This window comes from Scleropages formosus, chromosome 7 (assembly GCF_900964775.1).
Source record: "Scleropages formosus chromosome 7, fSclFor1.1, whole genome shotgun sequence".
In the NCBI taxonomy this organism is placed as follows: Eukaryota; Metazoa; Chordata; class Actinopteri; order Osteoglossiformes; family Osteoglossidae; genus Scleropages; species Scleropages formosus.
This window is the reverse complement of record NC_041812.1, coordinates 354,745-381,908: the sequence shown is the minus strand read 5'-3', so window position 1 is coordinate 381,908 and position 27,164 is coordinate 354,745. Positions and strand designations below refer to the sequence as shown.

General features: G+C 49.9%; 1 protein-coding gene across 1 annotated transcript in view; it reads right to left on the bottom strand.

Moving 5' to 3' along the window:
* Positions 1 to 1,823: 1,823 nt before the first annotated feature.
* Positions 1,824 to 27,164, bottom strand: part of LOC108934012 (collagen alpha-1(XXI) chain) — a 47,379-nt gene continuing 22,038 nt past the window's right edge. The window contains exons 7-31 of the mRNA XM_029253431.1: positions 25,122 to 25,295; positions 24,769 to 24,846; positions 24,591 to 24,602; positions 24,390 to 24,473; positions 23,617 to 23,670; positions 23,057 to 23,110; positions 22,892 to 22,945; positions 22,745 to 22,798; positions 22,192 to 22,245; positions 21,723 to 21,776; positions 19,479 to 19,532; positions 13,680 to 13,733; positions 13,210 to 13,254; positions 13,007 to 13,060; positions 11,837 to 11,890; positions 11,409 to 11,462; positions 10,512 to 10,583; positions 10,165 to 10,200; positions 9,676 to 9,720; positions 7,686 to 7,718; positions 7,319 to 7,465; positions 7,191 to 7,245; positions 3,541 to 3,732; positions 3,344 to 3,424; positions 1,824 to 2,602 (exon numbers count right to left, since the gene is read on the bottom strand). Coding sequence (XP_029109264.1) covers positions 2,427 to 2,602; positions 3,344 to 3,424; positions 3,541 to 3,732; positions 7,191 to 7,245; positions 7,319 to 7,465; positions 7,686 to 7,718; positions 9,676 to 9,720; positions 10,165 to 10,200; positions 10,512 to 10,583; positions 11,409 to 11,462; positions 11,837 to 11,890; positions 13,007 to 13,060; positions 13,210 to 13,254; positions 13,680 to 13,733; positions 19,479 to 19,532; positions 21,723 to 21,776; positions 22,192 to 22,245; positions 22,745 to 22,798; positions 22,892 to 22,945; positions 23,057 to 23,110; positions 23,617 to 23,670; positions 24,390 to 24,473; positions 24,591 to 24,602; positions 24,769 to 24,846; positions 25,122 to 25,295 — 1,824 coding nt within the window. The 3' untranslated portion in view covers positions 1,824 to 2,426. The remainder of the gene's footprint in view (positions 2,603 to 3,343; positions 3,425 to 3,540; positions 3,733 to 7,190; positions 7,246 to 7,318; positions 7,466 to 7,685; positions 7,719 to 9,675; positions 9,721 to 10,164; positions 10,201 to 10,511; positions 10,584 to 11,408; positions 11,463 to 11,836; positions 11,891 to 13,006; positions 13,061 to 13,209; positions 13,255 to 13,679; positions 13,734 to 19,478; positions 19,533 to 21,722; positions 21,777 to 22,191; positions 22,246 to 22,744; positions 22,799 to 22,891; positions 22,946 to 23,056; positions 23,111 to 23,616; positions 23,671 to 24,389; positions 24,474 to 24,590; positions 24,603 to 24,768; positions 24,847 to 25,121; positions 25,296 to 27,164) is intronic.

Sequence of the window (27,164 nt, the reverse complement as noted above, 5' to 3'; positions counted from 1 at the left end):
ACGGCTGGTCCTGTAGTGCTTAGAGCTCCTGCCTTTGGACCCAAAGGTCATGGGTTCGAATTTCACCCCCTGCTGTAGTACCCTGAGTAACATACACCTGCCCAATGCTGCTCCAGTAACATTACTCAGCGGTATAAATGGGTAAATAATTGTAAGTTGCCTTGGAGCAAAGTGTGAGCTAAATGGTTAAGTGTACACTGCTGGGCTGGCGGAAGCGCTGTGCTGCAGGTGCAAACTCTTCTGAGTTATGGACAGGATGTCTGCCTGTGGTTTTACCAATGAACCGCACATTTTAATAACAGTACAACATGAGTGTTTCGACACACACGTAAAATGTGATTTTTCTTCCTAGTATCAACCGAACAGCAGCGCCACTCGGAGCGCGAATTCAAATGAGATTAAAGTGCCCCGTCGGAAGGAAGCGTTTTCTTTGTGCACAACCCGTGTGGAATTCGGTATTTCTTTATCGCCCCTCTCATCCTTCTCCAGCGTCCCGCCCTCGCGTTTCGCCCGGCGGTTTGCGCTCTAGCATGACGACGAGGCGTCGGCTCTTCCTCCGCTTCTGGAATGCGTCCTCCTCCTTTTTCACACTCCTCCGTGCTCTAAATCAGCCGCGGGTGTTTTGGTTTTCGGCTCCTGGGGCCGGCGGAAGCGCTGCGCCGCAGGTGCGAACCGCTCTCGGCTATGGACAGGATGCGTGCCTGCGACTTCGCCGAAGAGGCTGCACATCTTTTGCTGATGCCACTGTTTTTGTAAAGCTCTTCAGGGTAACTTCTTTTCTTCGTATTATGGAAAGACTCTGGGGTGGGGCGGGGTGGGGGCTGATTATTCACTGTCAAAACGTGCAGGCACTTACATGCAACACAGACCCTGAAAGGCAGACCCCTCCAACCAGAAGGGCAGCGTGCACAACACTCACTATATATTTGTGCAGATCAGAAGCCGTTTTCACAGCAACTGGTCCTATTTGTGCGAAATGCAGTGATTCTGTGACAAACGCTGGGGCCTCTCTCCGCCGCACAGGAGGAAGCGCTTTAAAAGGTCCCCTGTCTGCAGCAGAAACGAAACGTACGTCTCGTCCTTCAAGCCGAGCCCAAAGTGGGGGAAAAGGAGAGGGACGGCAGCGGGGCGGCTGGGAGATGAACGAAACCCTTCGAGGACACGTTGTCCAGCCCACCTTCGGGAAATAAAACGTGTAGAAATGTCGTCTTTTGCAAAATCCCGCTCGTGCGAAACGCACCCATTTCTCCATGCGCGGGTAAAAATTCCCTCCCTTCTGCATGACATCCGACTGCAGCCAGAAGAAAGAATTTGGGAAAAAAAAGGCCAGAACTGCGTGTGATGCTCAGTTCAACGAGGCACCGGGGAGCGAACGACGAAAAGATGTATTTTGGCTCCGATGCTGAGCAAAGCGACACGGGACGCCCAACAGGTCGTTGCGCACAGCAGGGAACCGCAGCAAAAACGTGTGTTTGAAAACGCCGTAAAAGCGCAGCCGCTTCGGGAAGCTCGCCTGGTGCCAACGTGGCTTTGACCCTTTGTTTCTCCTCGCTAGAGTCACACAGCGTGCAGAACGTGTTTCCGTCACAAGTGGACTTGGGTTGGAATTGAGAAGTGAGCGGCGCTGAGGATGGACACAATGTTTTTGTGCCTTCAAACACCGAGGAAAACGACTTCTTTCCAAGTTTAGCGGGAAATCCAGCTGTGATTTCCGCAAAACTCGAAATAAATTTCAGTAGCGGGTTTAAAGTTCGTGGGAAAATGCTCATAATATCAGGTGTTTAGCACTAAACGATGAGTTACAGTGAGAGGGAAGGGCCTGAGTTAAGGGTTGACTTGAGCTCGAGCGAAACGTAAGCCTTCATTTCTCTTCCAGCCGTGCTGCTCTTGAACAGGTGAGAAACATGTGTCACACGGTTCCACACAATACAACAAATTGCAAAATTATTTATTTCACCTGCAAACTGACACAAGTGATCTCGGGTCATATTTTGCACTTTTATTAAAACATTAGGTAAATGACATCATTTAAAAAATTAAATACGTTAAGTTTACAAACAGACGACTACCGAAACGCTGACTTTCCAAAATCTGTGTCCCCATGCTTTGTGTATGTGCTGCGATGCGTATTTAACGTAAAACATCCAGTACGTGCTTTAAATACCTACGTGAAAATATAACAACGAGTCTCCTGTGACGACACACATGCTACGTACCTTCAATGCCTTCACTTCGACGTAGAGGTATTTTTACAAAGCCAGTGCATTGGATTGGACTGCGTTTGGATGCGAATGACACAAAAAGTCACAATTACGAGAGCAGTGTCGCCAGAACTGTCCCTTGTACGTTCGTACGTCGACAGGAGCAACTCCGGGTGTCCTTGCAGACGAGGACTTTCTGGCCCCCCCGTCGCTCGCCTCCGCCTCTTAGGAGTTCGGCCCCTCGCCGAGGCCGTAAGCTCGGCAGCGCGGAGTCACGTCGCAGACCCCGTCCGGCCCAGGCGGTCCGCGCGCTCCCGGAGCGCCGGGGACGCCCGGCTTGCCAGGGATGCCCGGGGGTCCCGGGGGACCCTCCGCGTCGCTTCCGCGCGGCCCTTCGAGGCCTGCGTCCGGCAGAAACCAAAAGACAGTGAGCAACGAGACCAAAAATTCACGGGACGACAGCACGCCGGGGTTCGCGCCTCTGTTTCGCTTCGACTCGTCTTCGGAAATAACTCGTCGCGCGCGGTTCGGCGGCATTCTATTTTCGTGGCGGGATTTCACCCCGCGATTCGCGCCGCCGCCTCCCAGCGCTCACCCGGCACGGTCAAACGGCGAACCCGGCAGGACTCCGTGCGCTACGGTTTCCAGTTTACAGCCCACGTCCTGCGCATCTGCTGTCCTGCACTCGTCTCACGCTGCCGAGAGTTTACGCCGTACGTAGACCTGCGTAGTGCCGCCAGGGTCCCGGAGAAAGGACGTTTCGTGCCGCCGTACGCAGGCTGCGTAGAGGAATGACGGTAAAAACGCACTTGAACGTGATTTCGGCGTGGGGACCCCAGACTGGGTCATAGTGCATCGTGTCGCGGATGCAGTTAGAACACATGCAGAGCGCAGATCGCACGCAGACCGGCCGACTTTAAATTTACCGCGTTTCCTTTCAGCGCGACTCAGCCGTTCACTGTTGCAGGATATGGACTCGATGCGTAAGTCTCGGATGCTCTGAATAAATAAATAACTAAATAACTAAAGAAATGTATCATTTACAGTGTGTGTTACGCCAGTAATAATTCAGAGTGCACAGAGTTACCGTTACTGTGCCTCACCCGCCAAGAAAGAGCTCGGAATACAGAGAGGCGTCTTACCAGGAGGGCCGGGAGGTCCCGGCGGCCCAGGTTCCCCGGCGTCTCCTTTGGCGCCTCTGGGTCCCGTGGCTCCTGTGTCACCTGCAGGATGGGAGCCAGGCCAGTGTGTGCTGGAAGCGTGCGCCGGCGGTGTTTGCGGGAAGCGCCACGTGCCGCTAAAGTACCGTGAAAGACCGGAGCACCGTACGGCGTTTTACCTTTGATTCCCTGGGGGCCTTGACTGCCGGCTGGGCCGGGGTAGCCCCGCAAACCGGTCCTTCCCGGGTAACCTTGGGGGCCACCGGGGCCTTCGGGCCCCGGAGGGCCCGGTTCACCCGGCAGGCCCCGCTTCCCCTCGCAAGCCTGGCAGCTTGAGGGCATCACGGTGAGCAAAAGCTGAGGGAGTTCATCTGGAAAACAGCACGTGGAAGTCAATTCCTGGAGCAAGCGGCTGCGCGCAACACTTGTGTTTGTTTCTTTGCCCTTTCGTCTTTGTTCGCTGCTCTGCGTCACATGTGAGAAGAGCAGTCGAGAAAAAAAAGAAGAAAAAAAAACTGAAAAACACTTGCAGTTAATTTTGAACACAGCGGACTGTGAAAAAGTATGTGCCCTCTTTGCCCCCTTCCCACTGCCTCTTTTTTCCAGCTTCACGATATTACGTTTGAGCGGCGAGAGCGATTTTGCTTTCTTACGAAGGCTCCATGAACGCCGACTCGAGGCGAGTCAAGAAAGGCCCGCAGCTCCGTGCGTGTCGTCCGGGGGACGTTTACGGCTTCATGAGCTCATCGAACATTTGTCACCTGGTTGCGGAGAGATTTCAGCGGGACGGCCACCCCTAGGCGCACGTTCGGCTATTCGAAACGTTCTCCGTTCGATGGCCGGCTACGGACGCGCCGTCGTTGTGGTGCGCAGAAGGTTCGCGGAGCCGAACGCATCGGTCCAGACTCGTAGGCCGCAAGAGCTTTTCTCCGCAAGTCCGTAAGAATCTCTGTTTTTGCAAAGCTTCCAATAGCCGGACATTATTTTGCGAGGGCTCGTTCAAACCGGAACAAATGCATGTAAATGTACACAAAACAGGCCCGACTTTATTCCAAGCGCTCGCTCTAATTACCCTTTCATGAGGTTGACTCGGGTCGGGGGGCAATTACTTTTCCGTACCTATCGAATGTCTTTTCATTTCATTCTCTTCCACAGCAATGAAAAGACAGCAAAACAAAACTGGCATTTTTCCCCTCCGGCTCAATTTATAAACTAGGATTGACGAAGGGATGTGATGAAATGCAGGTACTGTATCTAGAAGGTGCGAAAAGAGAGAAAAGCGGGAAGGGGGAAACACACACATTTCACCGTAGCACTATAAGCCTTGAGGAGAAAGGCATGCAGTACTTGTTCACTCTTTGATAGTGGCTCGTTTCTTCACCCATTTCGAAAATTATTGTTTCGAAATGGGGGAATGAGGCAGATAAAGGTCTATGGCCAAAGAATTTTGATGGATTCTCATGACTCGTGATGATGTTGTCCTGTTAGACACAACAGCAATTTTACCGTCAGCTTCACTGTGATGCATGTAGTGTAGAAAGTAGTAAGTAGTGTATCTAGCAGTGTAAGTCATCGCGGTGAATAAGGTGTGTGGGCTGGTGACACTACATAGAGTTCATTGGAAGTCGCTTTGATTAAATAAATAAATAAATAAATAAATAAATAAATAAATGTAAATGTAAATGCAGTACAGCTGCGCGTCACACAATTCAATACCTGCCTCCATGTCTCCTGCAGACTGTAAACGTTATAAATGCATTTATATTTACATTTATTCCTTTAGCAGACACTTTTCTCCAAAGCGACGTACATCCGAGAGAAAATACAAGTTGTACATTAGGAGAAAGAGACATAGTTGCTGACGTGTGATTCTTAAGTAAACCTACTTTTTCTTTCCGCTTTATGCACCGATGTTCATCGTTTGAGTAGGTGCATAAAACGCAGGACAGATGAATCCTGATACCTCCTTCCAATTTTTTTCTGTTTTTTTTTTTTTTTAAAGCATAAGGTGCTGTGTAAAGGCCTATCTGGGGAAGATCGTGAGGTTACGGCGCATGAACGTTTACACCATACGTGAGCTGGAGAGATCTTGGGCGAAACGTTTTCAGACCCTTCTTGAACGTAGACGGAGTTTCTGCAGTTCTGAGCGAGAGGTGGAGGTCGCTCCACCGCGACGGAGCCAGAACCGAGATTATACTATATATTTATGCTATAAATACTGTGTAAAGGAAACATTAAACAGGCAGACACTAAATAGAAGACCCAACAAGCGGACGATAAATGCGACACAATGGGATATATAGAGAAACGCACAGGAGGACAAGTGTTTCTGTGACCTTCTGCCTTGTGGAAGCAAAGTGTCCCAGAGTCTCTGAGCCTGAGAAGCTCCTCTTTACCGTGCAAAGTGGGAAACTTCACGTTCTGCTGAGAATTAAAAGCCTTTGTGGTGTCGAAGGCTTCCGTGGCGTTCGCTGAAAACGCGCTGAAAGTGTCCGTGTCAGTGTCAGTGTCAGTGTCAGCGTCAGTGTGACTCAGAGCCACATGTGCCGCGTCCCTTCAGACTGATGGGAAACTGTGTAAAGTGTGTCGCTGGAGGACACATTCACTGAATGTATTACAAGAGGCTTTACTCGAATGCTGCTTGTGCTTGGTGTGAGCGAAAATGGTAAATCGGCGTCCGGAAAAAGTCTTATAGCAAGTTTTCACTTCATTTCAGGTACATACGATGTTTTAAACTGTATGAATAAATTCAGCGATTGAGGTCTTAAGTCATTACCTTGGAAGAGTGTGAACTGAAGGGTACGGCGTATGAAGAAATTCGGCCCGCTTGCACAACCGTCATGTAGCGTTTGCACGTGCGTGTGTGTGTGTGTGTGTGTGCGTGTGCGTGTGCGTGTGCGTAATCTTGAGTTCCGTCCTTCACGGTGCCAGGTCAGTTAAATACAGTCTGGAAACACCTGGCATATTATAGGAACCAGAGTTGTTTTCGTTTCTTCATTTCGGAGGAAAATATAAGTCATCGGGAAACGATTGCACAACGATCCAACGACACGCTGCTCCGTTCCATTTTCAAACACACCGTCTGTTTTTTCAGCTTTACTTTTGCAATGAGGACCTTAACACAACCCTGGTCGTATCACACACTGCGTACGCTCTGTGTGTGTGTGTGTGTGTGTGTGTGTGTGTGTGTGTGTGTGTTTGCGCTCAGCTTATGTTCAAATAAAACAAAATTTTGGCCTTTTGTTACACTGAATACAAATGGAGAAACGACCACTTTTGTATTTTAAATGGCGAAACGTGACATTTTACCATTTCATACCACGTAAGCTGTACTCCAGTTACATTTTAACTGAGACGAGCAGCACTTTAAAAAACACACGAAACCACCTTCGGTTCTGCTTTATACACGTGACGCAGAGCTTCTGGGCATCATGGCACCGAGGCTGCAACTTATTGGGGGATTGTGTGGGGAGAAGGAATTTAAAAGTTTTCACCTTAAATCCCAACCGCGTCTCCTAAGCTTCGCGAAACTGGCCACGAGGAAGCCGCCGACGCTGTACGTAAATGTTTGTGGCCTGTCGTTGGATCAATAATAGAATTACCCCGTCAACTAATTGACTGTTGACCGTAACCGCTTTGTGAGTCGCCGTCTCCCTCACCTTCTCTCCTTCACCCTCCATGGCTTGAGTTGAGTTTCTACTCTGTCTGAGTGTGTTCTAATGTCCCCAGTAGCATAAATCACAAAGTCAAGACGTTTTCCACTGAGCAACAGAGAAAGTTTAGAATGTAGACTGGGAAAGAAAATGCAACAAGAAGCAAATTTACTCACTTCGTAGTACATCTGTACAGAGCTTGATCAGGTACTGTTCAGAGGCTGGCTTCCCCTGGAAAATGCAGCCGAAATGAGAACAGAAGGTCTACGCTGAAAAGAAGGAAGGAAGAAAGAAAGAAACCTACCGGTTTCCCCGGATGCCCTGGAACACCTGGCTGCCCTGGTAACCCATCCAGGCCAGGAGGCCCCCGAGGTCCTGCGGCTCCTGCGGGTCCCAGGTCTCCTTTCTTGCCCTCGGGTCCTCGATTTCCAGCGTCCCCCACCATGCCTCTCTAGGGTGGTGGCCATTGGGGCGTCAGGTGCCAGCAGACCGGGAGAGCAGATGAGGGGTTAACACACGAGCACCGAAGACGGCGGCAACCCGATGAAGCGGAAGAGCAGAACCACGGAGTCCTGTCCAGGACCCCAGAAAGCCCAAGCCGCCCCTCTGTGTCCACGGATCGGTTAGTGGACCGTGTGCGGGCTGCCACAACTCGGTCTCATTTCACCAACCTCTCCTTTGCTTCCACGGGGTCCGGTTTCACCCTGCAAGAAGAACCGTTGGAAACACATAAATGTGAGGTTCCACTCAACCGGACAGACACGCCTAAGAGGTACACTGGGCCACTTAACAGGAGGAGCAGCTCTCCTGTGCCTGTTCAGTGAACGCTTAAGTGAGACCGTGTTTCACATTTCATTTCAGGGGCAGTCTTGTCTGGGACAGCTGGTAGTGTTGTGGTTAAAGCTGCTGTCTTTGGCTACAAGGGCTGTAGGTTCAAATCCTGCTATAGTGCCCTTGAGCGATGTACCCGTCCTGAATTGTTACAATAACAATAACCCTGCTGTACACACACACACGCTGGCTGAAGCTACTTGCACCAAGTGGGGCCGCCGTGAGCCGGAGCCTAACCTGGCAACACAGGGCGCAAGGCTTGAGGGGGAGGGGACACACCCAGGACAGGATGCCGGTCCGTCAGAAGCACCCCCGGCGGGGACTCGAACTCAAGACCCACCAGAGAGCAGGACCGAGCCAAACCCAGTGCACCGCCACACCTCCCTCCTGTTGTATAAAGGGGCAAATAATTGCAAGTAAGAACACCGTTAGCTGTTTTGGAGGAAAGTATGAGCTAAATGAATAAATGTGAGTGTTCCTCAGAAGAAAAGTGAATAATAATAATGGCACATCTGAGGCTGTCCTATTACTTCCATGATTTCAACATTCAACATATTGTTGACTATACTGTACGTGGTGATGTACATTATTTCCTCTTTTTGATGCACATATCTCTCTTCTGTTTCCTAAAACAAGTGGCAGAAAACGGCAGCAAAGACACAATTCATTTGTAAGTTTGCAGGTCAGGAAAGAAGAGGATGGGAGAGGACAGTTTGCTGCAGCAGAGCTGTAGGTTTTATTCAGGGAAACCGAGAGATACACCGAAAGTTTACAAAGCCACTATGTGTTTGTGTGTAAAATGCAGTACGGGATGCTGTTTCGGCTGAAGCAAATGCAGAAGGAGGAACAAAACTGAGGAGAAAAGGGCGTTCGATGACACAAAAAGACACACAAAGGAAAAACTTGCTTTTAACAAGTGTCGTCCCCCCCCCCCCCCCGAGATGTACAGTTGGGTTTTGCTGCAGAAATGCCCTTAAAGCCTTTGGAGCAAACAGTGCAGCTCACATCACGTCAAGTTCAAATTTTGGGCTCGTTTGTATCACGTTACAAACATCTCTGCGCAGTAGAGACACTTCGAATGACCATTGTTAGGGGCTTTTGTCCTTAAAACACGCGGGCTGCGTTGCTCGGGAGAGAAGGGTTCAAGGAAAACAACTAAAATACTGTAACATCTCGTAAGAACGCAAAGACGCAAAACATGCATTAGAGGCTGAATGAAGGCTCTCGTGACAAACGCGTTCCGACGAGTTCATCCTGTTTCCGTCCTCCTTCCCCGGAGCTTCTGGGGCATCGACATCTTCTCGTCGACTCATCTGATCCCTGAGCCTCTGCTCTGCAACCGCCTCGATACGTTGGGACAACATCGCCTTCCGACACCGCAAACGCACCAACGGCTCCTGGAAAACCGCTCTCCTATCGAGGGCCGAGAGGAAGACCGCGCGCGGCCACGGCAGCGGCCAACGCACGAGGAGCAGGACGATCGCCAGAATCGGCACGCTCGCTAAATCCCCTTGCGGTGTTTTGCGCGGTGAAAGAGCAACTGGAAGAAAAGCACACGCAGCGAGGAGAAGGAGCACGCAGGAGCTCGGTGTCTCGCCCCGTGCCCTAAAGGTCATTATAGCAAATCTCAGAATTTGCCTTTTAGTGCCAAAAGAGAGTTCGCGCTGCTGCTGAACGGTGTCGGCCCCCAAAGTGAATTACTGCAGGAACAAGAGCCAAGTGTAAAATGTGCGCCCAGGTGGGGGCTTTGGGGAAACGTGTCCCCAAAGTAGCCAAATAAAAAGGAAATGTTGTTATCGAGGCGTCGGTCGCCGAGAGGGAATTACTCACAGGAGGGCCGCTCGGTCCTGCGGTTCCTTCGGCTCCACGCTCACCCTGGAGAGGGGACAGAGAGTCCAAGTCGCCGATGAAACTCATGAAGGCATGTCATCTACTGCTGTATAGGAAACAGTTCTACAACATTTAATATATGATCAATATAACATTTACTGCATAAAGTGAAAATAAAAGGAACAATTGAGCCTCAAACATAAGAGTGTGTATTTGTTGGATGCAAAGTTTGTCACGGGAACGGCACAAGTTACAGGTCGCTGTGCTTAGAAACAAGCCGCATTCGTGAATTTGTAAGAGTTCGTTGTTTACTCTACTGTGTTCATCCTTCACTCTTGGGTTCACTGTGTTCATTCTCTTTCCAGTGTGAACAGCTTGTATCGGGCCCGTGTTGCGCTACACGTGTTGTTATGACTCCTGTCGAATCCAAGGACGCACGAGAGCGATCCGATCTGATGGATTAACAAGGGAATCCTTCGGAGGTGATACCTTATTTCCCTTCGAACCCGGAGCTCCCGTCTCGCCCTGAGAAACATGCGGACAACGAGTTGCGTGTCACACGCGGCCACATGGTGAAGTCAAGTAAGAACAAGAAATCTCGGGTATTTTTCTCCTTTTTTCATAGTCTTCATCAAAATGTCTGCTCTTTATTCACTTAATAATATACTGTAAAATAACTTAGCATGTTCCCATATTGTTACTGTTACAAGAGCTGGAAGGTGCAAGTATCGAGATAAATATTGTATGCTCTTTCTGTTTCAATACTACGTAACGGACGCAAAACACAAGGAGCTTCTGTGACATCAGGTCCGCAAAACAAGCGAGTTGCAACTGACCTTATGTCCTTTAAATCCTGGCATTCCCATGATTCCCGGCAACCCCTGAATCCCGGGTTCTCCTGGAGTGCCCTGGAACACAAAACACGTTGCGCAGTCGAAGCAGCACGGTGCCACTTGGGCTATTTGGACGAAGGTTCAAATCCGGCTCGGTGTTTGTGGAGTTTGCGTCCCCCCACCCCCCCCCCGCAGTCCAAAGACATGAGGCTGAAGTGAACCGGCGCTAAATTGCCCGCAGTGTGTGAATCTGTCCGCGTGTGGCTACCCTGCAATGTACTGGCGTCCCGTCCAGGGTTTACCCCCCCGGCTTCATGCCCAGTGGTTCCCTGACGGGCTCTGAAGCATCACAGCCCGAGCAGGACAAGTAGGTAGTGAAAGCGAGTGGCTGGCTCTCCCTGAAGCGTTGCGTGTCACGTGAACGATTTTTCCCGCTTCAGCTTTTACTTCTGCTTTTGTGTTGGATCTTCGTTCCCGTCCCGATCGCCGATCGACCGACCGTTCGCCCGTCCCCCGGCCACGAGAACCGGCCCGATCCTTTGGATTTCGATAAACAATGCTGCACCTGGGTCCAGCCTCCTCCGTGTCTTCTGCTCGCCTTGACAACGGCCAAACAAAAGGTCTTCTTGGTTCTATTTGTCAGGCGCAGCGGGTTGCTGTCGCTCGAAGCCACGAGCTCCGCAGACCGCAAACCCTCAGACATCCGACGATGTGTGTTGTGATGCTCAAGTGGGCGGAGTAAAGCACCGGACACAAACGCGCTGCCGCGGAGCTGCACCTGCGGCCAGCTGTGCGACACGAGCCCGCGGCAGGTTACGGAGCAGGGGACGGTCCCAGCGCTCACGGCCGGGGCCACGTGACGCTCCCGCGTCCGCGCGTTTCCCGGAGGTTCTCACTCACCTTCGGGCCCGGCGACCCGGGAAAGCCGTCCGCGCCTCGCTCCCCGGGGCTGCCCTGCGATCGGACAGGAGACACGACTGAGAGCCCCGCCCTCCACATAGGGGCGTGCGCGCACGTGCTCAGAACCGACACGAGGCCTGTCAAACATGTGACGCTGACATGCTAACGCACACGTGCCACGCTTAATCGCTCACAGACGCGAACACGCGCGCTCAGATCACGCAGCAGCACATACGCCCATCATGCGATACATTCAACAGAAAGTGATGCAGTGACACAAACAAAACTACGTGCCAACGTCATGGTAACATCAGTAACAAACAAATTTAAGTTTTGCTCTAGCAATGTCAGAACTGGTTTGTGCGGCAGGGTACGACGACACCGAACAGTCGTCTCGTCGTGTTGTAATGAGAAATGCGTCACTCTACCTTTGGGCCATTGAGTCCGTCGTTGCCGGGTGGACCAACCGGGCCTGGATGTCCCTGCATATTGGACACCGATTTAGTACATTACATACAGTACATAGCACTAAGGTAAATATCCCTCGATAATTGAGCGAAATAGCATTACTTATAATTAAGCGAGCGCAAGAAGGTCGGATATAAATGATGGGTTGGATGGAAGGAGGGCGAAGGCAGGTGGAAGGAGAATAATTCCCGGGGGATCGGGGAGAAAACTTTAAAGTGTACTGCCACGAACTCTGCATGGAAGAGGGGTAAAAGATAGTTTAAAGGAAAAAATGTAATTTTAAGAGCCCATCATCATCATGTACAGCGTGTGTAGTTTTCGTGACAGTATATTTTTCATTAGCTTTAACTCCAGCTGCGCTGGAGAAACCGAACGGGCCTCAACGGAGAGCCTGAGCACAACATCGCTCAAGTCCTAGTTGAGTTTTATAAGTGTGCTCTTCTTAGAGTGGGCAACATACAGGTTGAATCCATAGCACATTAAGTACCTTTGTCATTACGATGGAGTTTTATTACATGCAGCCAGTGTTGCTCAACACACCAGTGAGTCCAGCTGAATTTCAGTGCTGTAATCCAGTCAAACGTCTCTGATTATCTGCTTAACAACTCAGAAACTGTAGGCGGTTGCATGTTAACTAGAGTTTAATTCCTGAATGCTCGAATCACAGCTTTGCGACGATCACGTCTCGTGAATGAACGAGCGCGAAGCTCTTCAGCGATCCCTTCTTCCTTTACGCGCACGTCTTTGTGGCGTACGGACTCTGCTCCCGTATTGCTGACGCGCTTCGTGCGACTCAAGACATGCAGCGCCTCACGACACCAGAAGAGAGCAGCAAGACTAAACAAATGTGCAAATTAATGCAAACCGTTACGTCTGGATGATGTTCAGACATCATCACCACGATTCCATAAATACGGTCCAGCGCTCTCCAGAACACTAATGTGTGGCGAGACGACGCTTTGCTCCGGGCCTTTGGCCTTTTGCAGTTTGGTGCTCCAGCCAGTTTTGTTTTCCTGCCTCTGGAGTTGGACATGGAGCTCAGGGGAGGTGCGCAAGAGAGGAGAGCAGCTCTGGGAACGTCTGTCCTGCACTTGAGTGTCCAGCACGGAAAAGAGCACCAGGTCACCAACCTGCGGTCCTTTCGCTCCGCTCAATCCCACAGGTCCAGGAGGCCCCCTTTCACCCTGTTTCCGACACCAAGGACACAGTGAGTGTGGCGTCCTGCTGGGCTACCGACGTCCCAAGACATGCAGTGTGTGTGTGTGTATGTGTGTGTGTGTGTGTGTGTGTGGCACTTTGGTTGGATGCAAGAAGATGGGATGTAAGAAGATACCTGGGGTCCCAGGGCTCCTGTCTCGCCTGGGGGGCCACGGATTCCCTGATGACAACAGAGAGCACGTGTGTCATGGTCACCTGCTGTGTGGTAAACTTTACAGCTCGCACTCTCTCTCTCGGATCCAACGGTGCCTCCAGCACAACACAAACAAATTTGTTTTGACAAAGAAACCCTTCCAATGACCGCGTCACTCAAGAGGGCACAGCGCTCCAGTGAACCGTAGCTCTTCAAATTACCATGGGAAAGGAGGTAAAAGAAGCTGGGCGACCGTTTTCGTGAACACGTGCACACACAGAGTTCATGGAGAAGAGGATTGTCTCGTATCCTTCTGCTTTCCTCATCTCCCCGGCAGTGGCGCGAGACAGAAAATTCTCTCGGCTCTGCAGGTTACAGTCTATATCTCCTCTTCTGCTCCGAAGACCACGGACCTTCGTTCTGAGCAAATTCCGAGTCTGGCAGCAACTTACCGGAAGCCCCGCCGCTCCTTCAAAGCCTGAGGCGCCAGCATCTCCTCTGTCACCCTGAAAAGCAGAGCGACGGGAACCCAAGTCATTGGTACGGTGAGGATTATTGAGCTCTTCGTTACCGAGTCGCTCGCGAACGTCAGGGGTTGTGCGGCTCAAAAGCCTGGAAGCTCCCTGATGACCCAACGCGTGTGAAAATCGTCACGTGCCTTTCGTAGCTCGATCGAAAACGTGCTCATTCCACCAGGTCGTGTACCGTATGTAAAGTACGCTATTCCGAACCTCTTTATGTAAATATACAAATGGTCCTTTCGGTTAAAAGCTTTTCAACCCTTTTGTATAATTGTGTTGTGCTCTAAATTCTGACCCAAATCACGTACATGCCGCGTTCATTCATCAGACCCTTTTCTCCAAAGGGACGAACGTCTCATAGAAAATACGACGTGTTCGTTACTTGAGCAGAAAGAGACACTTGGATGCAGACGTGTGATTCTTAAGTGCAGTTAGTTTCTTTCTTTCCTCCATATGAACCGACGTCCATCGTAAGCAGCAACACAAACATGTGCTCAGAAATGTGGCCAAGGCTGAAATCCTGCTTTACAGGAACCGGAGCCACATGTAATGAGACTTTTTGCGGATGCAGCACAATCACATAGAAATACTTTAGTGAATTACATTTTTAATCTACATCTGTCTTCATTATAACCACTGCATTCTCATCTCAACACGTGGTGCCCACAGCTCAAGCGGACCCAGTCGCTCATGCCCGGTGGGGCGCCGAGACCATCCCGCGGTCCACCGGTACTTCGAGGGGGCGGATCCCTTTGGCGTCTCTTCAAAGCCCTCGAAGGACACATGTTCACGAAAGCGACGGTTCCCAAAAACATGTATGTTTTCCAAAAGGTATAATCAGCCTGCGGGTGGCGTGTGAGGGAGGAGGCGAGGATGCCGGTGTCACCTTATTCATCCAGATGTAGAGCTTACAGCCCCACATCTGGTTTTGCACCAATCAGGTGGCACGGTGGGGTATTTTTATATCTGGAGCCCTACAGCAAAACATGTAATTCCTGCAGAACCTCTTACACCGAGGGGGGGGCTGGTAGTGTAGTGGTTATAGCTGCTGCCCTTGGAGTCAAAGGTGAGAGGCTTGAAACCCACCTCGAGCCGGAGTGCCATCGAACAAGCTACTTACTCTAATTTACTCCAGTAAAGATTCACCTTGCTTCCCTTCTGTAGAAGGTTGTCTCCCAAAAATTCATTTCTACACACAAGTTCCTTTCTAGTCAAGGAGTACGCCACGCGTTCCCAGTTACTCTGCTCATTCGACTCCTCGCCCGTGTTCCCGCCCTTCCCTCGTGCTGCTGCCTACTCCCTAGCAGCGCAGGATCGTAAGGCTCTACAGCGGGCGGTGAGAGCTGCCCAAACCATCTCTGGAACGGCCTTAGCGACACCGGAGAGCCGCTGCTCTACCAGGCCAGAGGCGTCAGGAGAGCCATCAACATCATCAAGGACAACAGTCACCCACATCGCAGCCTTTTCACACTCTTACCATCAGGCGGACTTTATAGGAGCGTTAAGGCCAGAACCTCAAGGCTGAAAAACACTTTTTACCCACAGGCCCTCAGGCTTGTGAACGACACCCATCCGCTGCCTCTCCCGCCATCACGGCAGACACAGATCACCCTCTGATCCTGAGAGGTGTCAACTACCCCATCCTTTCCACACACACACACACACACACACACACCCACAATGCAAATAACATCAGAGACTACAGACTACCTCTGCATACTTTGCACGCACACACGCGCACACACACACACGCACACACACACCCCTTTTCAAATGCGAATAACAACACGGACCCAATATACCTCTGCAGGACTTTGCACATGCATGTCTTCCATGTTTACATTGCACACTGTACACTTTATGCACATAATTTAGTTTCTTGCATTTGTCCTTATAGTAATTTTGGAAATTTGTAATTTACGCCTTGTGTTTTCTTTCCTTATGTCCTTACGATTTATGTCATAGGCTGCTGGGAGGATTCACAGAGTAAGAATTTCATTGTATGGTGTAACAAACTGTTTACATATGACAATAAACTCTTGAATCTTGAATGCTGAATCCACTCCCTACTCTCTGCACCCTACACCCTACACCCTACTCCCTGCTCTCTACTCCCTGAGCTCTGACCTCCACTCTGCCTCTCCACATCAGTCCCGGACTTGCCCACCGATTGACGAAGGTGTTGGCACACTGTTGGCACACTGTTGGCACACTGTTGGCCCACTGTTGGCCCTGTTGGGTCCTACCCCCTGTCTCCTGGCGCGTGGGCTGAGACACGTGTCAAAACGAATCAGTTCAAAGTCACTCGAGTGAACTTGTTTGTCGTCTACATTTAATAATAGCGAGCATTTGCTGGTGAACTTTTCGAACTGCGTGATAAAAGCCAAAAAGGTCACAACGCAGAGATCGCCACAGTTTAACAGTTCGTCTTGACACATGGCAACATTGGGCATGTCAAGGGGAACACAGACGCTCTTGCCCATAAGGTAAAAACAGAGCGAGTGAACTGATGTAAGCTGTTATTATAGCCCTTGGATTTAAAGTCACTTCCAAGAGAGGAACTTCAATGTCCAAAAAGCCAACTGCCGAGGTTTTAATCACTACATCACAAAACCACAAAACTACTAACAGACTTTCAGTGCTTTTGTAGCAAGTTTAATATTTCAGTTCCAAGAATATTCAGAAGCCAAATTAATGCTTGTTTATATGGAGGGAAAACAGATCGGTCAACATGCTGAGCCTATTAGCTTAATGACACATGTACAGCGTTGGCAACGTGTTTGTGTGTGTGCGTGTGTGTGTGCGTGTGTGTGTGTGTGTATGTGCGTGTGCGCGTGCGCGTCTGCGTGAACTTCACAGCCTACCCTAAACGTGTGTTCTGGTGACCACGCTGTACTGCGCTGTACTGCGCTGTGCTCAAGTCCCCCATGAAAGCATTTCTGTTCAATCTTGTCAACCACATGAGGAGCCACTGCGGTCAGCTAATGACCCCTCGTGGGCAGAGAACCCAGAATGTGGACTCGGGGTCCTAAAGTGGGTGTTTGCCTTTGGTCTAAATGAGGCAGTGGTGCTTCTAATTCAAAATGGGTGGGAGATGTTTACTGCCAAGAATCATTGGCCTTTTCAGATCAACTCTACAGTCATATATATATATATATATATATATATATATATATATGTATGTATACGAGTGCATTTAAGAGCTCTGTGACCCCCTTGATTTGTTCCACTGCCTATTCCTTTCCTGGAATGTGTGAAAAAGACCAGTTTTAGAAATACATCATATATTGGTCCATTCTCAGCAAAATGTTGACACAGGACAATCGTCCCCAGTGTTACAAAGAAAACGTGTTCCTGAAAAACCCTTTGCAGTGCAAACCGTCATCACTCAAATATGTAATTACCATCAGTTTTGATGGGAAAAATGATTATGCATTTCTGAGCCCCCAGAAGTGACACAGATTTTTGATAAAATATCACTAGATGCCATTAAAATGGACACAGTTACTTCAATAATTAGCATAAGTTAACACAACACAGTAAGGAAGTTTCCCTTCATTAATCACCCTATACACACACACTGGCTGAAAGCAACGGTCTCAAGCGGGGTCACAGCAAACCGGAGCCTAACCCGGTAACTCAGGGCGAAAGGCCGGAGGGGGAGGGGACACAGCCGGAATGGGACACCAGTCCATTGCAAGGCACCCCAAGTGGGACTCGAACCCTGGACCCACCAAGGAGCAGGACCCAGCCAAACCCGCTGTGCCACCGCACCACCCTAATCACCTTATAATTTTTCATTATTATTATTAATAATAAGACCTCACTTCCTACATAACATGCACTTAAAGTCTCACAAACACAATACAAGTGTGTTCTCACTTTTACATTTTTTACTGGATGTAGCTGTGATGCACCACATTTACATTCATTTGCTTAGCAGATGCTTTGCCCCAAAGTGACTTACAATGAACTCTATGTAGTGCTATCAGCCCACACACCTTATTCACCACAGTGACTTACACTGGGTCACTCATCTATACATCAGTGAAGCACACTCTTTCTGTGTCATTCACACACCATGGGGGAGCCTAAACAGCATGGCTTTGGAGTGTGGGAGGAAACCAGAGCACCCAGAAGAAACCCACACAGACTGAGCAAAGATCAAACCCACATCCTCTTGCACCACTACTCACTGTGCCACCATGCTGCCATTTACCTGTTACATTTATTTAGTTAGCTGATGCTTTTCTCCAAAGCAACTTACAAGGTTAGGGTTACAGTTATCACAAGCTTATAATTATACACCTCATTATACAGTTGGGTAATTTTAGCCAGAAGTGGGGATTGAACCTGCAACCTTTGGGTCTAAAGGCAGACTCTCTAACCACTATGCTACCAGCTGTCCCCCCATAACAACCATCTGGTACACACAGCACGTGTGTGTGCGCGTGTCTCACCCAGGAGCATAAAGGAGCCTTGGAGGGATGAAATAGGATATTTTTGACACAGAATGCTTCTGGCCCACAGCGCTGCTCGTAATTTCATCAAATGTTTTCACGTAAACAGAGAAGTGGTATAAAATAACTTTCTGTAACTAGAAAAGTGCTATGAAATAAATGTGAATTTTCAAAAGTCAAACATTCTCCAGAGATGACTGTAGATGGTGTAAAAAAAAAAAACGCTCTTCAGTCCCGGTAATGATGAAGTGAGGAAAGCACAAATCTCCATCCCCCAGGGGAAAACATACTGGTTCCTTTTCCAGCGCTTATTTCCACTGATGGAACGTCGTCTACGTGCGACCCCGCTCAAAAACGCCGAAAAGGCTCCTGACGGCTCCGGCCGCGCTGAGCGGGAGACAGAGAGCGGCAGGGGCCCGACCACGCGGGTTTCGCCGCGCTGTTGCACGGTCGGCGCTGGCACGGGCCCCCCCGCCACGCGCCTCCACCACCGAGCCGGAACGGGAGACAGGAGAGCGGGGACGTGCCGCCGAGAGCCGGCGGAGGAAAGAGACACATTCGGGTGAGATGAGGAACACGTCTGCGCGCCGAGCGATCCGAGGGCTACCCGGCACGGAGCGGCGTGAAGAACGGATGGACTCTGATAGCAACCGGCGGAAGTTTGGATGTAAATACAAAGAAATGCGTTTAGACAAAAAGAGGGAGACCGATAGACCGGGCACAAGCCCGAACCTTTGATGGGAGACACGTGGGCCAAATTCTCCATAGATCTGCGCTAAACTCAACTGCCACAGCACATTCCTCTCCCGCTCGGGCCTTTTCCGTGCAAACACCAGGCTGTCGGTTTTCTGACGTCCTAATCCCTCCGTCGGTACCTAATTGGGTGCCAACGAACCGTATCGGACGAGCGCAGGCCTTCTGTGCGCAGCGCTCACGGGTTCGAGAAGCAGTGCCATGTGTCGTGTCTCACGTGTCACGTGTCTCTGCTCGGAGGTAAGCTGTGATTTCGAAAGGCTCCCAAAGGGGTTGCCCTCTCCACACATAACACACCGTGTCTGTTACTGCATTCAGAGTTAAGGCTTCCGTCTCAAATGGGACATGAAAGGGAAAGTGCTGAAACGTCATATGAAATTGCTCTGCCACGAGGATGTCTTGTAAGACACAGTGCAGTGAGAGAAAAGCACATTTCTCAAGCTTTCAGTGAACACAACGTCTGCAGTTGGCTCACAGTCTGATCACTGATGGCAGTTTTGTGGTGGTGGTGGTTTACCTTCGGTCCCTCGGGTCCAGGTGGTCCATCTTGGCCGGGTGGTCCTCGTTTCCCCTGTAGGCAAAAAGAGACATCACAAATAAAATGCCGATACGGACATGACAGTTACTTGTGTTTTAAATGATTCTTCAGTAGTCAAATATTTGGTCTTCGTGTACTTAATAAGCCGTTTTCTCACTAAAAGTGACTTTAGCAAAAGTACAGATTAAATGCCTTGCTTGTGGGTATAAGAGCAACCAAGCCGCTATGGTCCCCCACCTCTGCCTGCCTGGCACTGGTCTCACACACAAGAGTTTCTAAATCAAAAGCACAAAGGTTTTCGGTTCTGAATGACCTCCCCCTCTCACTCAGAATTGCTGAATCCTTCTCTACATTTAAGGGGGGTCTCACAACGCATCTCTCTGGGACTCACTTGTCGAATGCTCTATCTACTCAGTAAACATGTACTAGGTTATCTGTTCAAGAACTTTAGAAAAAAAAAACCAATAGGCAGCAACTCGTGCCACGTACACTGGTTTGTACCGTGGTATGTGACAGATTGACTATACTGAAGAATCACGTGCCTGCATCCAAATCTCCCCTGCCGACGTAATACGCTCTTCGTTTCGTTCTTAAGTCAAGTCCAAGTCAAAGTGGCTGTCGCGCGCATCATCAAGGACCGGGATTCCACGCCTGTTTGGGGAACTTCACTCGAGCGACCGCAGCTCCCGGCTCTTCACGGTTCCTGACGTTCCGGCTACCGACCTTCGCTCCGCCTCATCGTTCACGCCCCTTGTCTCTCCCGCGAAGGCCCGAATGCTCATCACCTGACCCACGCCCGTCCCCGACTCCTGCTTCTCGACCGACCCCTCTGCTTTGCCAAACAACATAGAATAAACGGAACCTGTGATTGGGTCCTACTTAGATGGCCCCCACCTCCCTTATTCCAGCATGAAAGTGGCTTTATTGTCATTTTAACCATAAACAGCTGGTAGAGCACACGGTGAAAGGAAACAACATTCCTCCAGCACCATGGTGAAACGACACCAGTCTTTGCATTGTCCTCTGAGATGTACACTGGAGAAAAGCATCTGCTAAATGAACAACTGTAAATGCAAATGTAAAAATCCCTCATTGGATTTTTTTTCATAACAGGGCCAGCTGGGTTCCTACTGCTCTTTACAAGAGGTGACCTGGTCAGTCACGTTATTGATTTTTAGTATTGTGGAACAATTCGGCTAAGAGCACCATTAATGCACATGTATAATTGAGGGGATGTGAGGTGTCACTGTGAAACAGTAATTCCGTTCCCACAAGCAGCCAGAGACACACACACACACACACACACACACACACACTTTCAGAACCGCTTGTCCCATGTGGGGTCGCGAGGAGCCAGAGCCTACCCGGCAACACAGGGCATAAGGCCGGAGGGGGAGGGGACACACCCAGGACAGGACGCCAGGCTGTCGCAAGGCACCCCAAGCGGGACTTGAACCCCACACCCACCGGAGAGCAGGACCCGGTCCAACCCACTGCGCCACCACGCCCCCCCGCAGCCAGAGACGAGTGACATATATGAGAGACTGACCAAGGCGACAACAGAGGGGGCTGTTGATGAGATGAGCCATTATGCTTCCTGTCTCAGTTAGTCATGTCGGGAGATGCCTGTGAGGAAACTGAGCAATTCATACAGGCTCCATCTTTCAAACACACACACACACACACACACACACACACACACACACATACGATTTCCCCTGCATATTAAAACACACAGTACCAGTGAGCAGTGTGAGTACACCTACTTCAAACCTAACTTGTCTGGCCCAAAAACACGCAAACAGGACATCTCTGTGTTATAATCCACTGACTCAAAACCTCAAGTACTCAGCTCTGGCTTCTAGTGGATTTTAAGCGGTGAAAAGGCTGAGCGTATGAGCTGTGGAGCCGTCGCCGTGGCCAGGGGTCACTTTGCTCACGACACAGATAGGGAGCGAACGAGGGTTACGGGTACTTTACGGTACTTTAGGGTTGCAGGTAGTACTTTGTTCTTTAGTGAGACAACAATCCAGCACATAAGTTGTCCAACAACTTGCTGCCAAGGAGGGAGAGTAAAGGACAAACTAATGATCTGGGCATGAAACTAATGATCTGGCCACCAGACTGTCAAATCTGAAAACAGTACTTTCCAGCGGGTGTACTCAAACTTTTGACTGACACTGTACTGTACACACAGTACATACACACCCCTAGTATACTTACTATTGGACCAGGCTGACCAGGTTCACCGGGTGATCCCATCTCACCTGGACTCCCCTTGAAGACAAGGAAATGAGTTGCGTTTGTTATTATTATTCATGAAGCACTTACACAACAGTCTCGCAAAGCTAAGATAGCAGAATCAAAAGCAAATGAAATATAAAAAGTCATTCTTTTAAATTACTCATTCAATGGATCATGTAGATAGATAGATAGATAGATAGATAGATAGATAGATATACTTTATTGATCCCACAAGGGAAATTATTATTAGAAGGGAAATTATTAACAAGGGAAATTATTATCAGTACCGGTAACGTACTGATCTCTTATAATTACATCAGCGTTTTAACCAACACAGTGTCGCCAAAAAATGATTTACTACGTATTAAAGAATCATATTCATACATCTTTCCATAGTCATGAAGAACACAGATGATAATTGGCTACAACAAAATTGTTTCCGATTTACCTTCGTCCCAGGTACTCCAATGGCACCGAGGCTGAACCGAGAAACACCGAGCCCCTGAGATTAAACGGAGCAACGCGATTTTTCAAATCAACCGGTGGAAAACAATATTCGCTTGATTCTATCAAGTCACGTAGGCTTCAGCGGCCGTTGTCATTGGACTGGTCTACTCCGGAAGATGCTAAATTCCATTCACTTGATTCTCTCCTACTTGCTTTTCTTGCATTATTCTCTTTTTTCGCAAAATGGTGAAACTATTCTTATTTCTTATTTTCCACTCCCGTGACTACTTTGCAGTTTAGGTTATATAAGATTATACTGTATAAATACAATAGCAAATCAGCTCATTTTTTCCATGCCAGTTATTCTGATTTCATTCACAATCTAAAAGGCTGTAAGTGCTTGAATTAACTCTGGTGGTGACTGAGAAATGTTGCAGCAGGGGACACAGTGACACGTTTCAGGGAGAAACGGATACGCTGAAATTCGTTCGTTGTGTGCCGCGAAGGGTTCGTCCGAGCAGAAGGTCGGCACCGAACACCGAACCACGTCTCACCTTGGGTGCTGGAAGCCCCGGCCTTCCGGGGGGACCCTGCGCTCCTCGGTCACCCTACACACGACAGCAACAAAGTCAACATTCAGAAAGCTGAGCGCCTCATTGGCAAACAGGATGTCATTTGTTTGGAAGTACAGGGGAACTTGCCTTGGCGCCTTTTGAGCCAGGGTATCCCATGGGCCCAGCTGAACCTGCATCACCCTGGAGGCAGGCAGATGGTGTAGATATGCAAGACATGAGAGATAATGCACTTCACAATGGCTCTGAACTCATTCCTTGTGATGAAGGAGGCAAATGTTTAAAGGTGTTCACCTTCCGTCCAGCTGGACCCGGCTCTCCTGGCATCCCTTGCCCACCTGGCTTCCCCTTCAGTAAGAAAACGATTCTTTAGAGAGTGAGAGGTGCGCCTGCGTTGGAGAGCCACTCGGTCTTTTTGATTTACCAGCTGTCCCTGCACTGCAGTGGCCAGACCTACTGCCTTTGGCACTGCACCCTTGTCACATTGTCACCGTAGCCTTGTCTTGGCTGACAAGACAAAACCTCGAGAATCTGTACAGTTCTACACCATTATTTATTGGGACTTGAACAAGTCATTGGTTTTTGTGTTTCCAGTCTTTGCGGGCTTCATAACCATAGTGACAGCTGTCATGACCTGTTACGACACACATTACGACATGTTCCTGATATGGCTGTGACGTCATTATGAAAGCAACACAAAGACATCAACTCGTCGGAGACAGATGAAAAGGCTGCGTTGTATCTACTGTATGTTTGCATGGCACCATGCCGCTCTTCCAGGTCTACATGGTGCAGGAATGGGTGGGTGGAGAGCAGTGCGGACCAAAGGGTACAAGAAGCTGATGGGTACTCACAGGCTTACCATCGGGACCTGGCGGTCCTTCGCGCCCCTTCTCACCACGGAAACCCTGCGTCACAACAAACGTGCATGTTGAGTGTCCACTAGTCATGGCTATTGATCTGAAGGAGTCAAATACTACTGGTGAACTTTCTAAATGGACACATTAAAGAAGTTACATATTTAGCTGATGCTTAACTCCAAAACAATGTATAGCATTAACTTGCTTACAGTTAATACATATACATATGTATATTTGCATGTCTTCATTTATCAGACACTTTTCGCCAAAGCGACACACATTTCATAGAAAAGACTATGTGTTCATTACATTAGCAGGAAGAGACACTTAGATGCAGACGCATGATTCTAAACTAGAGAATTTACCCATTTACAGAGTTGGGTAATGTTTTACCGGAACAATTTAAGGTAAGTACCTTGCTCAAGGGTCCTAGGGCCAGAGGTGGGACTTGAACCTGCGATATCTGGCTCTACGGGCAGCGGTTCTAAGCACTACTGTACCAGCTGCCCACCAGGTTAGGGTTACCACTTTTGTAAGAGTAACTGGACTCTTTCTACTGAAGAAGTGAAGTGTACAGGGACGCGCATGTTATTGACCTTCAGCTGAAGGACAAATTTAATAACTGTACTCAGATCTTAACATGAAATATCTTATTGGAGGATTAGGATTATTTAATATTTATTTTTAGATTTCTTCATTTGACAACCCAGTACTCATCTTTACAGTCTTTTAAAGGCCCACCACCCATGGATGAGGCTGGGGATTACCATTGGCCCTGGTAGGCCAGGGGGGCCAGGGTTCCCACCAGGGCAGTCACAAGGCTCCGTGCTGGGGGTTCGATCCAGGGGACACTGGGGGAAGGGGGGGGGGGAGGAAGACAATCTCCGTCTCATCACATCTGTCACATCAGCATGAACTCTGACACGGAGCAGAGCACACGTGGAGGCAAAAACAGGGACTGGACTCACCCTGTCATCCACCTATTGGAAAAAGAAATCAGAGCACAGCAGTGTGAGTGTTTCGTGTGTCTCCGCAGCGACGACACACGTTGAATGCAGTACGGCGGGCTTAGTGCGAGGTGCTGAAGCACTCAAGCCAAAACTCCAAGTAAGACAAGTTGCAGCGAGTGGTGAACTGCAGCCGTACCGCAGAGTAGATTTCGCAGGCCGTCTCTTTGTCGCTTTGCTCAGGGTTGCAGTAAAGTCTCAGTTTTTGGATCTCAACCTAAACAGCAGCACACAGAACAAATGTGACTTAGAAACTCTAAACTACAAGACGAGAACACCGCTGCTCGTAGTGATGAGGAAGTGTGACTATAGTATACTGCGTACTCTGCACTGTACGCATCAAACGCTCTATTTACACTCCCTCAACTGTAACCATTACAAGACTTCAGGATTTTCAGTGGGTAAGTGAGCAGGGAACAACGTTCGATTTTCTGCTAGCCGAGAAAAAATTCCCTTGTTAAACGTTTTAAATAAAGCGCTGTGTTCACCTACCGCCACCGTGGTTTCCGGTTTGGTTACTTTGGCAACCTGGGTCCATCCGCTGACATAGATGGGCATGGCCTCCTCCAGTAGCTGCTCCTCAATCAACACGTCATCCAGGAAACAGGTGATGCGCCTCGGCTTCAGCAGCAACTTCAGCTGATGCCAGCTGCCATCGAAGAGCCTCTGCAAGAGAGCCCGACACACGGTCCTTGGAGTGTGTGCGCATGCGTTCGTGTGTGTTTTCCCGTGAGTTCGGGGTGGAACCTCCTCCTGGGGAATACACGGCATGTTGAGCCGCAGCGCTTCTCTCCCAGGACGATCTTAATGCTCGGTTATTTCTTAAGTGTATATCTCCATTATGTTCTGCTCCATAGCTGCAGCCTAATATGCTCCACATGAAGAAAAGGTGCATCGGCTAACGCGCTGTCTCACCACATAGCTGTCGGTCTTGCACGTTGGCTGTATAAGTCCAGTGAGTTTTCTACGTCACATCAAACCAGACAAGGAAAAATAAGCTCTGTGAAGTCATCCAGAACCAGACATTCATTCATTCATCTTCCTCCGCTATCTGGGGCCGGGTCGCGGGGGCAGCAGTCCGAGAAGAGTCCTCCAGACTTCCCTCTCCCCGCACACCTCCTCCAGTTCCTCTGGGGAAACCCCAAGGCATTCCCAGGCCAGCCGGGAGACATTGTCTCTCCAACGTGTCCTGGGTCTGCCCCGAGGCTTCCTCCCAGTGGGACAAGCCCGGAACACCTCCCCAAGGAGGCGTCCAGGAGGCATCCGGAACAGATGCCCGAGCCACCTCAACTGGCTCCTCTCGATGCGGAGGAGCAGCGACTCTACTCCGAGCTCCTCCCGGATGACTGAGCTCCTCACCCTATCCCTAAGGGTGCGCCCAGCCACTCTGCGGAGGAAACTCATTTCTGCCGCTTGTATCCGCGATCTCATTCTTTCGGTCATGATCCAGAGTTCATGACCATAGGTGAGGGTAGGAACGTAGATCGACCGGTAAATTGAGAGCTTCGCCTTACGACTCAGCTCCCTCTTCACCACAACAGACCGGTACAATGACCGCATTACTGCGGACGCCGCACCGATCCGTCTGTCAACCTGCCGCTCCATTTTTTCCCTCACTCGTGAACAAGACCCCGAGATACTTAAACTCCTCCACTTGAGGGAGCAACTCCCCCCTAACCCGGAGGGGGCAATCCACCTTTTTCCGGCTGAGAACCATGGCCTCAGATTTGGAGGTGCTGATTCTCATCCCCGCCGCTTCGCACTCGGCTGCAAACCTCCCCAGTGCACACTGCAAGTCTTGACTTGATGAAGCCAACGGGACCACATCGTCCGAAAAAAGCAGAGACGAGATCTCGCGGCCACCAAAACAGACAACCTCCGTTCCCTGGCTGCGCCTAGAAATTCTGTCCATGAAGATAATGAACAGAATCGGTGACAAAGGGCAGCCCTGGCGGAGTCCAACATGCACCGGGAACAGGTCTGACTTACTGCCGGCAATGCGAACCAAGCTCCTGCTCCGTTCATACAGGGAACGAACAGCCCGTAGCAACGAGCCCCGAACCCCATAATCCCGAAGTACCCCCCATAGGATGCCACGAGGGACACGGTCGAATGCCTTCTCCAGGTCCACAAAACACATATGGACTGGTTGGGCAAACTCCCACGAACCCTCCAGCACCCTAGTGAGGGTATAGAGCTGGTCCAGTGTTCCACGGCCAGGGCGAAAACCGCATTGCTCCTCCTGAATCCGAGGTTCGACTATCGGTCGGATTCTCCTTTCCAGTACCCTGGCATAGACTTTCCCAGGGAGGCTAAGGAGTGTGATCCCCCTGTAGTTGGAACACAATCTCCGGTCCCCCTTCTTAAAAAGAGGGACCACCACCCCGGTCTGCCAGTCCAGAGGCACCGTTCCCGAACTCCACGCGATGCTGCAGAGGCGTGTCAGCCAAGACAGCCCCACAACATCCAGAGACTTGAGAAACTCGGGGCGGATCTCATCCACCCCCGGAGCCTTGCCACCGAGGAGTTTTTTGA